The sequence below is a fragment of the Metopolophium dirhodum genome, chromosome 6 (genome assembly GCF_019925205.1).
Source record: "Metopolophium dirhodum isolate CAU chromosome 6, ASM1992520v1, whole genome shotgun sequence".
NCBI lineage: Eukaryota > Metazoa > Arthropoda > Insecta > Hemiptera > Aphididae > Metopolophium > Metopolophium dirhodum.
The window spans coordinates 19,418,884-19,434,453 of record NC_083565.1 but is presented as its reverse complement, the minus strand read 5'-3'; the positions used below and the strand labels follow the sequence as shown (position 1 = coordinate 19,434,453).

The 15,570-nt window shown below is 33.6% G+C and overlaps 1 protein-coding gene across 5 annotated transcripts in view; it reads left to right on the top strand.

Moving 5' to 3' along the window:
• Positions 1-15,570, top strand: part of LOC132947945 (NAD kinase-like) — a 60,377-nt gene that overhangs the window by 30,934 nt on the left and 13,873 nt on the right. Inside the window, exon 1 of one of the 5 annotated variants that reach the window (XM_061018203.1) lies at positions 7,388-7,892. The exons of 3 other annotated variants lie outside the window; for them this stretch is intronic. In XM_061018203.1, coding sequence (XP_060874186.1) covers positions 7,768-7,892 — 125 coding nt within the window. In that variant the 5' untranslated portion in view covers positions 7,388-7,767. Of the gene's footprint in view, positions 1-7,387; positions 7,893-9,167; positions 9,766-15,570 lie in introns of those variants that run through there. One more of the 5 variants, XM_061018201.1, reaches the window with a different exon arrangement.

The window sequence follows — 15,570 nt, the reverse complement described above, 5'->3', positions numbered from 1 at the left end:
TTGTAGAATAATGCATAATATATATATTAATCGTATCAACTGTCTAGTTTATAAACAGTTTTCATAATAGGTATAATATTACAATGTGTTTATTCTGTTTTATCTGTATGTGTCAAAACTAAGTACTTAAAACTTAAATGATTATTAACATTTTCAAGAGCATTTTATTCGATCAAACATATCGCCATACTCATGACGTATAGACCTCATCATACCTATGTATAACTTTCGTTTAATAATTGTTAGGTCTCTGTCTGACGTAAGCTTCATTTTTAAATCAATTATAATGTATAGGTACTATAATATCTACTATGTTTATAACACGGTCACATAATTACACGTTTTGAGATATTATTTAGCTAATAGCTAATAAAAGTAATAATATTTTTACCTAAATAGTAAATATTAGTAATGGTATATATTGTAGTGCAATTATTGTATATGCATCATTGTACCCAAATAACCCAATACGCCCCAATATTATAATAAAATAAATAACAGTTTATATATATATTCCCACAAATATAGAGATATTCAACAATTAATTCAAATTTCAAACTAATTTCAATGATCTGTTACGGTAGAAACGTTTGTAGTGTGTTGTATATTGTATATGTAGAGTGTTCGCTAACAATTGCGATTTTCGAAGTGTATATAGCGTTATGCAAGAAGGTATTTGTATTATGTTGTATTTTATCTATACCGTGGGTCGTGGGGCACCGATGATCATCGGATTCCAACAATACATAATTTGTTTACAAATTATTTAAATATTTAACACAATGAAACTTAGTTATTTATGTTTGAAAATATTTTTTAAGGTCATACATCGTGTACACGTTATGTACTTATGTATGTAATTTTCTTATCACGTTGTTAAATCAATGTAATTATATTATATAGGTATGTATATAATATACACATACATATAGACCTATGTAGTATGTACCTTCTATAATTTTAATGATGCTGTGATTATTATTGTTTGTTTTATTATAGTGGCACAGACCACAGCCATTTCTATTGTATATTTTTTTTAAAAATAAAGAGAACCTATTATACTGATCATCGAATTCGTACTATTCCTACACATAATAGTTCACAATAAGACTGTTGGAAAGTTTTAAAAAAAAACAGTGATTATAATATATTTAGCGAATTTAAGTACTCGTAATATAATATATGGTAGCACAGTCATACTTCATAACTTTTGATGACCATGTTTACATTTTATCCTTGAATGTGCTTATTAAAACTTCAATTCTTGGACAATGTTAAGCGTTTTTATTTTATGGTTAATGAATATACCTACATGAACACAATAGATAAATTATTACATTTTATTCGTAAAAAGATAAAAAAAAAAAAGAAGATATATGACCGTGATACCGATGATTTACATTTTATTCGTTAAATTTATTATTTTAAAGGAAAGCTTTATAAATTATAATATTATTGCTAGCGGCCCATATTGTATTTTATTTATCACGCCATTAACAGGACGTCACACCCGCATGTGTTGTCCCCGTCTTACAAATGTACTACGTAACAAAAACTGTTTTGGGCGGGATAGAACCAAGAAAGCTACAGCCATAACTAAGAAACAAAATGTTCACCTCTTAAAAAGTAGAACTTTGGCTGTGAAATATCGCTTGTATTTTTTTATATCACTTAAACGAAAAATGTTCATATTGTTTCAAAATTTAATATTATTTGTGTTTTTCACTTTTTCAAACTTAAATAACTTTTTTGGAAGTTCTGATATCGAAAAAATAAAAACGATAATGCACAGCCAAAGTTCTTCTTTTTATGTGGTGAAAATTTCGTTTCTTAGTTATGTATGTAGCCTTCTCGGTTCTTTCCCGCGAAAAAACAGTTTTTGGTATGCCGTACGTGTGTAAGACGAAGACAACGTATTATACGGGTGCGACGTCCTCTAATGCAAAACAAAAACATTTACCAACTCATAATATTTCATTTGATAACACATTTTGAAGTATGAATTAAGTAATATTTTATACGCTATAGTAAGTAGTATATATACAACCAGCTAGTATACAGTGAATTACGTCTTATCTAGATATTATATAAATTCAAACTCGTAATAAATAAATATAATATAAGACCAATCTATATAGAATATTTATTCGTACAAAATATAATGAATCATATTTATTTTATATACTGGTAAAATTCTAAATTATTATAATAAATGTCTATACTCTATACCTATAGATACGTTAAAGTTATTATAATGATATATTATAGCAATTATATTGCTTATACAGACTACATCTGCAATATTTAATATAGGTACGTCTCAAACAACAATAAGTCATTGTCCGAGTATATTTGAGGAAATTATAATTTATAATTACTAGTTAGTCTTTAAATACATCGCAATAAAATACTTAAAATTTAACTGTAATTGATATTGGATTTCAAAACAATATAACGAATGTTGTACGAGGTATTGCAGTTTTAAATTTAATTGTATATAATAATAATAATTGCAGTGACCATCCATAATAATTCCGTTTCAAGCATGGACAATTATAAACATTGAGATTTGATAATCATCGCATTTTACTCGGTAGTCGGCAATTCAGATTGGTATTTGAAAAAACTGTGTCGAAAAAATGAAATTTTAATCTTCAACTAGTTAAATTTTTTCCTGCTAAGCGATATCACGGTAATAAGTTAGAACAATATTTAAATATTAAAATTAAAAAACTGGCATCAGTAGTTGGAGGGGCATCAGAATTCCAATGGGATCCTCTGGAGAAGTTCCCATTGGCGCAACACGATTAATCAGTAGAGATCATGTAGTTGCTTCATCATATGAATATGTAATGGTTAAGTTGTAACCACTACTGATGCAAATGTACGACTCGTCGTCAGGGTATATATGTGCAAAATTTTATCTGGGGCCGGCAACAGATTCACGTTTTGGTCATCGCTGCTTTGGCGGCCTCCGTCGATCGGCAGACGGTGGCCGGCCTCTCGGTCTGTTCGGCCGGACGTCCAAAGTCGTAACGGCGGCTGGTGGGGGGGGCGACTGCGACGAAAGTTCTCGATACAGACGATAGCGATTCGCGCCGGACGGCCGTCGATACACCGTCGCGCGGTAAACGCCATCTATCGGCAGCGACTACAGAGTACAGAACGTCCGGAGCGGCGAGTCGACGACGACGCGACCGTCGCGCGCTCGCGGACAGATAATAATTATTTTATTCCGACGCGTAGTTATTACTATTATTATTTATTATTATTATTTCAACGTAGTGTGCGCGTGTTGCGTACGGCGCTCGTTTTCAAACGAAAAACGGATCGAATCAGAGTGCCGTACTGCCATCGAATTCGTAATGAATAATTGTTAATTTTAGTACGAAAATTAAACGAGCATTCGCTCTGCAGCTATCATTCTCGTGATCGTCATTATTTTAAAATCTATTTTTATACTCTCATATTATTATAATATATTAGTAGGTGTTGTCGTGTTGAATATTTAGTATAATATTGTTTTGTTACTCGTGAAATACTGATATTCCGGATACTCGGACTCGTTAATAACTTTAATCATGATATTCGATTAGATTCATTTATTAATTTTGAAATATTGCAGGTGTAGAACACCTGGTTGTAAAAAATGTATTTCTATTTTTTTTTTAATTAAGCCTTAGTGACTGTATCGACGATTATTGACGTGTCGCGTATATTATGTTACTCGCGTAGTCGCGTGTGGCAGGTATAGGTCACGATACTCATGAAGTCATGACCTATAGTCTGACGCAATACTTTTTATCATAATCAACTAACTCAACTGTTATTTACTAAGTATAAATTTAATTTAAATTTATAAAATTTTGTATTTTGATCTTTGGTAATTACAGGTTATAATAATATGTGTATAATATCATATTATGGTTAAAATTTGAAATTTCCGACGAATTACCGCAACACCGTAACACGTATACCTAAATCATATAATGTATATTATTATTATTGTGCATATTATAAATTATAATATAAAATTGTTTTCGCCAAAACTGTAGGAAATTTAACGGCCGAGGTCGTGCCGCGTTCCACAGCACATTCCGAGACCGCTTAATCATATTAATACATATGAAATGGTATATATGATATATATTATTATTACCAGTGTCCATACCAATATACCATAATAATTTATATATAGGTACACATTACGCACTGTGATCTGTGACGTGTACCTATATTATTTTTACGAAACGCGACTAGTATACGAAATTATCTGCGACGGGAGAATTAATGTGGAAAAAAAACACAAATTCCAAAAACCAGTCGTTTGTGTACAATAATATCAATATATCATCGAATACAAGTGCGTCATCATCAGCCATCGCCATATTCGCTACCTTTTAAAATTTAAATCATAATAACAATAATATACGTGTGACGCGTCACAATAACCGGTCTCGTCCAATTTCCCGAGGGAAACGTCTGACTTTTCCGGTCGTGTGTTTATCATGGTAGGTACCTATAGATATTATAAAAATGATTATAATAATACACGGTGCGGCTGGTAGATTTGTGTACAGTAAAAGTAGTAAAACATAATATGAGTATTCAGTAAACTGGAAAAACATATAAGAAATTACTATCATGTGGGTATATTTGAGCCTCACGTATATAATATTAAAAATTGTTATTACCTATGTATATTATTGGACATTGGTGTTATAATTTATTGTGTGATCCGGCGATGAAGACGTGTACATTAAATATTATAATATATAATTAAATATTTAGAATAATACGTATAATACTGTAATGAAAGATGTGTGTTAATAATTCAAATAAACAATAAACTCTCAGTGACTCGAAAATGTCTTCAACTCGTTAACCGACATTTAGTGGCTTTATCTCAGAGTTGAAAATAACATTTTACAACTAGAATAGAATAATATCCATAGTTCTGCATAATCTCCATTATTTTCTACATAATCGCAGCTTAAGAAATGTGTGATGATAAAATGATAAATATAATGATTGTTCGCAAAATCGTTACAATAATTATTGGATTTTATTTTTATATATTAGTATATTACATTGAATTAGATAATATATAGGATATAGGGATAATATGATTAAAAAATAATTAGATACATTGTATACACGTCATTTTGTTCCAATAGTATTAGGCATTTGCTAATAATCTAATAACATCATTGATTATAAATACTATAAATTATACAGGCCATTGTTTTAAAATTAAATTAGGTAATGTAAATTTAGCTGACCAAATGGCAATTACATCTAAATATATTTTTTTAGTTCCTTCTCATTCGATTTGTCTAGAAGGACAATATATTAGTATTATATTTTACAGAATACGGAAAACGAGTAAAATAAATTAATTAATTAATTTAAAAACAACGCGTATATTTAGTATAAATTGTAATCATCGCATTGTTTTTTTTACTATATGTATAATTAAAATGTACATGGTTGTTTTTATTATTATTATTATTATTATAATGTTATTAGTAGTAGACGGAAAAAAACTGAATATTATTAGGCCCTTGAAAAATTTTTACGGTATAACATTATACATTTATACAATTATACCATCATCGAGATCTACATAATTATTGTTCAGAAATAATTGTTCAAGGCGATTTTGAATGAGAATTTATTCAAATATAAACAATATTATGTAATTATAAGTACTTTACAAACTTTTCAAAATAATCGTTTATTTCTTATGCATTACTGATGTGATATTGTGATGGTACTATGGTAGTATGATGCGATGTATAATAGTACTATTGGAATTATTACCGAATACCGAGTGAAATATATACATATATGGATAAAATAAATAATAATCTTCTATTGCAGTTGTAGGTATGTATTTTATATTTTACCTGCGCGGAAACTTTTCAAATACATTTGTGATCATTATTCGACGGAAGTGTTCAAAAAACGGATAGATTTATAGCATAAAATGAACAATAGGTACCTAACCTATATATACTTAGCAAAATATAAATTTTCAGGAAATACTGTTAGACGAGAATCCCACATTAATTACATCGTTAACAATATTATTATTATTATTTTTTTTAGTAAAAGCTTCGACAACTGAGGTCATTAGCTTGTTACTGTTTGGGAGGATACGGTCATTTGAATACGTCAAACGTGTATGTGTGGCAAGGATTTGTCACTGAAACCCGGGTGGTCACCCATCCGAGAACTAGTGACACCAGCCGGTGCTGGCACTCAGAACACGTATGTGACTGAAGTCAAACCCCACGCCACGCCAAGCCATAATATAATATTGTTATACGCTTGGTCGCGTGGAACACTAAAATATATTATAATAGATGTTAAATTTCAATATTTGAATTCCTGCCGTTAGTCGACTATAATTTATTAATTTAGTCAAATTACATTAATGTCGAGTACAATTCGTCATCTATATAGATGCCAAATAGCCCAAATAACTGTCACGATGAAGCGTTTGAATGAATCAATTTACTCAACGTGGTTGCTTTAAAACTATAACAAACCTTAACACTTTTGACGGAACAAAGTCTAGTCTATGACGTTTATATTAGTGACACGCGTCGTTAATAGGAACTATTTTTATCGATGAATAATAATGTTCTTGTTTTTAAGCTTTTATTTTGTTGGTTTCGTTTGCTAAAATATATGTATCATTATTATTATTACCTATATGAACACAGAATACGCTACAGACATTTTATGTATATCGACGAGAGTTAATAGTTATCGTATGTTTGTAGGTATATACTCGAGAATAGTCGGAAAAGCGTTGTTTCCGATCGGAAGTCGAACTCGAAACCCGTCAGCGGACCTTCGCGTTAAAAATAAAGGCAATGACTCAGGTCGAGGGAGACTTGTGAAATAATCGCGGTCCCCGGCGATGTTTGAACGAATTTATTTATTTACCTTCGACGTATAATATACTATATTATATAATCGTCCTCCTCGACAAATAAAATAATATAATAATTAATAGGTACATTTCCGACGAATCGGCCGGACCGTTGAGAATTCCGGAGCCCGCGCAGTCACCCGTCATCGCGGTGCATTTTCTACGAAAATAACTCTCAACGGTCGGGACGGGGAAAACAAATCGAATGCTTTCGACCATCGCTGCAGGACCCGCGGTGGCGTGAAAGGTTCTCTCCGGAATTTGAATTTTTCTGGCAAGGACACCCGGGTTCGGGCGGCGGCGGCGGCGATGACGATGCGTGATCGGCCGCGGGCAAGGTGGAAATCGCATCCGGAGGGGCGCTATAGCACTGCACTTACGCTCGAACGCCGTTCGTACGCGTACCTACACGTCTTGTGTATCTACACATCAATTGTGTGCCGGACGCACCGTGACTGACGCGACGCGACAATAATAATATTATCACCTGATACTACAGAAAACGCGTTTCCGATTCTTTATAAATTAGAATACCTAATTTAATATCAATATAATCGTGTACGACCGACTGGTGCGCAGTGCGGAGTGCAAGACTGCGCGGATCGGATGTCTCGTCCCCGACATTTCTCGTGTGTTTTCAATTATTATAGCGTATAACGCGAGAAAATTATAATCAAAAGAGACGGTCTAGAACGTTAATTGCAAATAATATAATATATTAGCTGTATACATCGGCGTAATTTAGTTGCATGTCGTAGTGGACAGTGCTAGTAGCTGCAGCTCGTTATTATTTTGTATACCGCGGAAAACGGCCGCGGCACACGATGAGGAGTAACAATAATTATTACGACTGCGAACTACGCCAAAGGCCACCGACGGCGGCGTGGACTTGCACCACCGCGGCATCGGATTCGGACGGCGCCATCGGATTGAGCCCGCTGAAAAGAAGGTCAGTTTCGCGTCGCCATACATATAACATAACATAATAATACCATCATTATATACATATTTGATATAATAATAATAATACCGAACAGTTTGCCCCGTCTGGCGACTTCCTCGGGCGCCGTTGCGCAAATTTTGACGCCGCCGAAGGTCTTTGCATAGCTTACGCAACGGCGCGCGCGAAGAACCCGCGAGCTCGGTGAATCGCGTGTATTATATTATTATATTATATTATATTATATTATACTTGTTAACTCGAATCTCAAGGGGAATAAAAATAAATTCGATTTTATGTATTTTTCGACACAACTTAAAAACACACTTCAAGGAGCAAAAAAAAAAATTCGAGTTATCCGCGAGGTTTACGAGATTTTCGAGACGACTGTATTATATTAAAATATGTACATATTTATAGAAAAATATTACATCGTCGTCGTCGCGGTGTATTTTTTTTCCGCAATACAACTCTCGGTATAAGGGTCGAATAATATATCGGTACCTACTATAACGCAATATTTTTCGTATTATAGATATTGTCTATATATCTGCAATAGCGGTTTTCAAACCGCGTGGTACGCGGAAGGTTACATGGTGGTACGCCGAAGGCCATGTAGTGGTAGTATATGCGGAAAATTATTATAAATTTATAAGTTAATATTTTTACTAATTTTATAGTAACGGATCATCACTTACCCATGTTTTGTGTAAATAGGAACTATACTGTTCAAAAACGCACCCAAGTCATTATTTGCATACCTACGCTATCATCAAGTGTGTATTGAATATAGTTCTATTTTTTAGCCGTTATAGTGTTACTTGCGACCGATCCATAATACGCACAAGTGGTTCGGGGTAAAAAAAAATTTGAGAATTTCTGATCAACATTATTATTATCATTAATATACTCGCGCGGAGGTATACCTATTTATACCAAAATAAACCTAATAGTCGCCGCTACAAACCTCGAAACCAGTTGATCGAGGAACATGCGATTTTTGGGTGTTGTATGATTTTTTATCGCGTCCCGTTTACGTCGACGAAAATTATACATATTATAATATATTATGTCCGAATAAAAAAATGCATCGCATTATTATTATTATTATTCGTATAATGCGAGTTGAGATATCGTTACCTATTAGAACATTATTTTACTGATACGATGACACCGACGACGTGCATGTGCGACGCACTCGTCTGCATCGGTTGGCTGGGGTGGGGAGGACCGTTCGCGCCGAAGTGGGGGGCGCGGCGCATCGCGTGCCACCTTCCGAAGTCGGGACACCAGTGTACAGCTGCAGTCGTCGGCTCGCTGTCCGTTTGCGTAAAGGTCCGTCCGGGTGCGGTGGTCGTATCGTGGACTGGTTAGAGAGAACATATCGGCCGACCGACGCGCGCGATATCCGTCAGGAAAATAACGCCGGCCGGTAACGGGTTCATAATATTATAATATTATATAAACTAAAATAACTACATCATAATATTTAAATATTTTCCCGAGAGACGACCGCGTTCGCGTGTCTGATACCACCCCGGACGTTTTCTGTCTCGTACAGTCGAAACACGTATTCCGCCGCGGCGAAAACCGTCATGAAAGTACAACACGTCGAGGAAGAAGCGTTCGGCTCGTCGGCCGGACGCTACGGCAGCGGTGCGACCGACACGTCTGCGGCTATTCGGGTGTCGTGCCGGAGACGCGAAGACGGCGGTGACAGCGGTACGTGTTGCGATCGGTCAGCGGCGGCAAAAACCGCGGCCACCGCAACAATCAATCGCAGTGACGCGGCCACGGTCGGCCGTGTCGACGACGACTGTAAGAACTGTACGGCCGAACAGCGACGCGTCCGAAAACCTCGCCGCCGGTCCGGATCGTGGCCGTAAGTGCAATTTTATTCACGGTTTTATTATTTACGTATACATGGTACATCAGCGGATCTAGAAGTTTGGAGACAATATTAGATTTAACCGGTGGGAGGGGGATTTTGTGTCTTGGTTCGAGATTTAAAATTATTCCCTTGACCGGGGTTCACATTTGCGTGTAATACCAAATTATTTATACAATTTTAAAGACGTATGGGTATATTTCTACTTTACCGGACACCTTTTTTTTTGCGATTTTTGTAATTGAAATATATGTAGGTAAGTACGCTGAAAACGATGGTGAAGTCAGAATTTGGGGCTCGGACTTAGTTTCGAAGTTATCGGCGAATGAAGTTCGCTATTTTAAGTTCACTGTCCCTATCATGAAGATTGATGCTAGCAAAGCATCACTGCCCATACTACGACATAACTTACCCTGTGACCTACTTAAGGTGGTGTTGCACAGCAAGTCGAGGGATATTTTCGATTTGCGGAGCGGAGCGACGGCGCCGAGGAGCGTAGCGACGAGTGCCGCTAGCAAGGCATCACTGCCCATACACGCGATTAAGTCCCAGCGCATGCGCAGTAACGCCACAGATTATATGAAAACAGATTGTGCACTTCCTATGCACAACAAATTTTTTCAACTATTTTAATTTTTATTCACTATCAACTAAGTACAATTCTTATAATTCTACAATTCTTCGTCGTTGCCGTCGTCGTCGTCGTTGCCGTCGTCGTCGTCGTTGCCGTCGTCGTCGTCGTTGCTGTCGTCGTCGTCGTCGTCGTCGTCACCGCCGCGGCCGTCATTAAATATAACATTTTCGTTATCTTTATGGTACAGTCTACCGGCGTTTTTGAAAAACTCAGCTGTCGGATCTAAATTGTAGATCCGACAGTGTTTGGTAAACATGTGTTTGGCCAAGTATCCCGCGAAAAATTTTTTTTTTGAGGGATATTTTCGTTTTTAATTACCTGATAAAGTGGATAACCTCGCACCGTAATCTCCATAAAAGCACAAGTTTCAAAAACAAAAACATCAATCTTTATGATAGGGACAGTGAACTTAAAATAGCCAACTTCATTCGCCGATAACTTCGAAACTAAGTGCGAGCCCCAAATTCTGATTTCACCATAATTTTTTTCGTCAAAAATATGACAAAGTCCCCCAAAAAAAATCGCAAAAAAAAGGGTGTCCGGTAAAGTAGAAAAGTTCCGACGTATGAAAAGGTTAATTTGCAGTGATAGTATAATGACATATTATTTTAATAAATAAAACATTTAAATTTGTGAATTTTAACAAATAATATCTGATATACTTTGATGTTTTTTCAATAACTGTGACAATACACAGTTTCACAGTAATGGACTTATGGTAGAGAACGTAGTTCCGGTTATTTTTAGCATAATATATCTATGTACCTATACGTAATTATTTTGAAATTTAAACGAAGCAATGTAAGGTAAAGCTATATACAGATTAAAAGCATAGTATGTATACGATAATTTATATAAATAAAAAGGCCAAAGCCCCCCCACGTGGCAGGTAGGTAGCTGTACTAAAAAATATCTGCAATACGGAAAATCCCTTGGCCGTTGCCGAAACTAGACCTTTGGAGCTGTCGTGATGTACCTTTATATATATTGGCTTTTTCTGATGCCTTTGAAGACGACCGTCGTCTGCAGGTATATTTGTCCGGCTGCACATAAGGGCTTAAAGTCGTGAATCAGCACCGAACTCTGTATTATATTATATTTTCATATTTATTTATCGTGTGTTCGTATGTTATATTTGCTTAGGTAAATTTTCCATTTGGTATTATGCGGAAAGTATATTATATAATAAATTATATATAACCACAAATAGTATATAATATAGTCTCCGGCCGTAGTATAATACTGATAACTCGAGATATTTATAGACTATACATAGTCTGTATATGAAATAAATAAATTAATGTAATAATAATGATATAATGCTAATCAAGTCGCTAATCAAAATGTAATTTTTGCGATTTTTTTTTCTTATACGACCCGCCGCAGTATTATAATATTATATTGCATGTAAATGGCACATCATTATTGCGATTTCAAACAACGATTTTTATCTGATTCGTCCCATAGTTATTATTTTTATATTATTTGACGGGTCATGATGTGTGAATGTTTCGTAAGAATTATTAATCATTTCGAATCCACTAAACTGCAGTTAACCAACTAAATCAATCCATTATATTTAAATATTTGTATATTAAGAGTTGCTAAAATTTTTTAAACGATGATATTGTAATGGTAGGTACCTGTACTTATATAACCGTTGTTTACCAATCGAAGAAATACATAATATTAATCATTTTTAAATGTTTACACTAGACGGATATCATAACATTCGATTTTAATTCTCAAGTATAAAAAACGTTATTATACGTGCTGTGATGTGGCCGCTCATACGAATAGATAATAGGTATATTGTGTTTGGCTCGCTTATCGTTCTCAAGTGGTGCACAGTTGGACGACAGCAAATTTGATAAAGTATTTATTATTATGGTAAATAATATGCGTTCAACGGATTGTACACGATTTGAAATCGATTTGTGCGCCTGCGCGGTATAGGCCATAATACAAAATGTACATATTATAATAATATGTATAATATATTTTGAACATTGAACCTACCTATATCATTTGAAATATTTTATCGACACTCATCTCAACAAATAAACGAGATTATATTAATATATATTGCATTGAAACTGAATAAATAACACTTTCTACCGTACCTAATACCTATATATACACAACGACCGAGGACGCGTTGTTTTAATTTGATATATCAAATATAAAAAGAATATAATATATAAAGAATCGAGTTTTTATTTAATATGTGAAATCCACCATTCGTCGTCGTCGTTTGCGACCTGTATTAATATCACATACCTATATAAAGTTAGCATTTTCATTAATTAGCGTTAAACGCGTATACACAAGACTTGTATACTTAGTATATACCTATAAGATTTAACGTTAGCATGCGTAAGTGCGTATACGTGCGTAGGCCTCAAAAATATTGTCTACGGTCAGGCGCGTGATTGTAGGTAGGCATATAATATTACGTCGCTGAACGCATTTTCAGTATAGGTATAGGTACGTTTCGTAATCGACATTTAAGATTTAGATTTCTTTAAGGTACATCGGTTAATCGTGGTAGATCTGCAGATAACCACATAAATACATACATGCCGCATATTTTGGAAAATCTACAAATTAAAAACGAGTCATTGCGCGAGGCCTTGAATACATGTATGCGTGAAGCGCGTAGACACAGTATAGTGCCGAGGAAAAGGGCTTAACAGTTGACACAAATAAAAAACTAATAATATATAATGTTCAACACAATATTAATTTTTTTAGGCAATATATGATTTGGCCCAGCCCTCTATAAAAATAATAGTCCAATATACACGATATCGCATATTGCAGTTCACCGGTATAAGATAATTAATTTCTCTACTAGAGCTGCTGCTGCAGTGGCCCAAAAGAATATTCCTTTGTAAAATAATTTGTTTGTGAGTGAAATGGGTCGTCACACGACAGCTGGTTTGACTTGAAAATATATCGCTATAATATGCACTCGCGCGTATAGTTAATACGTCACACCAGATCGATGATTATACTTAACGATTGGTGTTCGAAAGCACAAAAAATGTACTTAAATATACGTAGGTACCTATACAATATTATGGTTGTTTCTCCTGGCAACAACGGTCTTTTCCAACACAGCTATTTTCCAGGTCAGATAAAATATGTCATCCGGTAAAAAAACATCGTTCTATTTCCGGGAAATTGTTTTTAATTGAAAAAAAATCCAATTCGTTTATATAAACACGTTTTCATTTCCCGTTCGAGTCGAAACAGACTTAAGTACTTCTACCGGAACCTCGAGAACCTGTGACTTAACTAAGACTTAAACTCTTAGTTCAATTATATATAGTCTGCGTATATCCTACGAAAAAGCGTGATTTATTCAAATTCTATGTATATTGGATTTCCACGCCATTATTTAGAGTTGACATGGTGAATTTTCTGTCAATTTTTTAACCATATAGTTCGGGTTTTGGCAATCCTAAAATTATGCCAATTTTATTATTTTGCCGTAAAGCATTGACTATAAAATAAAGTGTAGGTACGCATTATAATATATTTAACGATAAGTTGGTCGTGTGTCATCTTTAATAGAATAATATATTATACAAATAAAAATATTTTAAAACTCTTCCAATCCTATTCAGATTTAGTTATTCACATGATTTGTTATAATATATAATAAATCAATGACATTATATTAATTAAATTTATATGTATATAGTTATTTAATTAGCAATAAAATTACTAATCGAAGTATTTATACAATACTCATTGTTATTAATTCTAAATATGTTATTCACAACATTTAGATTACGAAATAAATAGGATTTGTTTCTATAATATGATGCTTACTCAAATATAATAAAAATTATTATAATAATTAATAATACATCAAATTAATTGTAGGTAGGTATATTATATAGTGGTATAACGTAATAATGCAATGATTTTGCGTGCTTGAATAACAACTTATTATTTCTATTTTCAGTTTAGATAGAGAAATCGTCAGTAGGTAGATTATAACACTAAAATAATATGTATATACATATTATTATATATTTTGATTGTTTTTAAAGAAATTGTTGTTAGAAGTATGTCAAGTACCTACCTATTTTTGTAAAGTTTTTCGACCTGTTGCTGCAGTTGTATTGTTATTGCTTTGCTTTAACAACATTATAATATTATGTTCATACCTCACACATTTCCTGGTATCATCGAATTAAAAAAACAATGAGTACGAACGTGAGTAAAAGGCTGTTAAAACCAAATAATAATCAATATTTATTGGACTAAAATTATTAATTGTTAACCCTGTGCAGCGCAGGTAAGTTATAGTGTAGTGTAATTTAGTGTAAATGTTTGATACTCTAATATTGTAATATTGTCGAAACAGCAAATAATGATATTGCAGTGGCTAATGACTGTATATTTACAATTCAAAAATATAATTTTTTTATACAGCAAAGATGGTTATGTTGTATATTTTTGGTGAATTGCTATACACGTAGGTTCTATATTTTAATCTCTTGTAAATTTATTTGAGTGAGGTAAATTAATAATTGGGTATTTTTAATGACTATGGGCTACCTCGAAGTTCAGCTATAAACTGACTTACCTATACACTTAAATACTAATTTGTGTGACGTGGACAGTTTATGCAATTATACTTGCAAGCCATACTTCATTAATTGTAAAATTATTTTACTTGTGTAACTTATAACTTCTGTTGATTTGACGTTAAACTCGTAGGACTTCAAAAGATATTCGATGAATTATTTTATACAGGTTTAGGTACTCATACCTACTATTACAACGTGAAACCCATAAATTGGCAGTCTCATTTTAAAGTCTTCATTGATTTTAAAAGAACTAAATCAATACTTTGGAATAGCAATTTATATTATATTCATCATAATGAACTAAATGATTGGGTGATATAATATTACAATATATACAATATTATATTGAATAGTAAATGGCTTTATTACAACATTATTTATTATTATATAATTTGTTTCGGACAGACTTTATAATATTATAGTACGTATAGTGTCCTTTAATAACGCGTTTGATAAACATTATATTATTTTAAATTTAAATTTACTGTACTGATTTGAAACATAAATATAACCTATACGACTAAGTTGCGTGCCTTAAACGTATAACTTATAAGTATA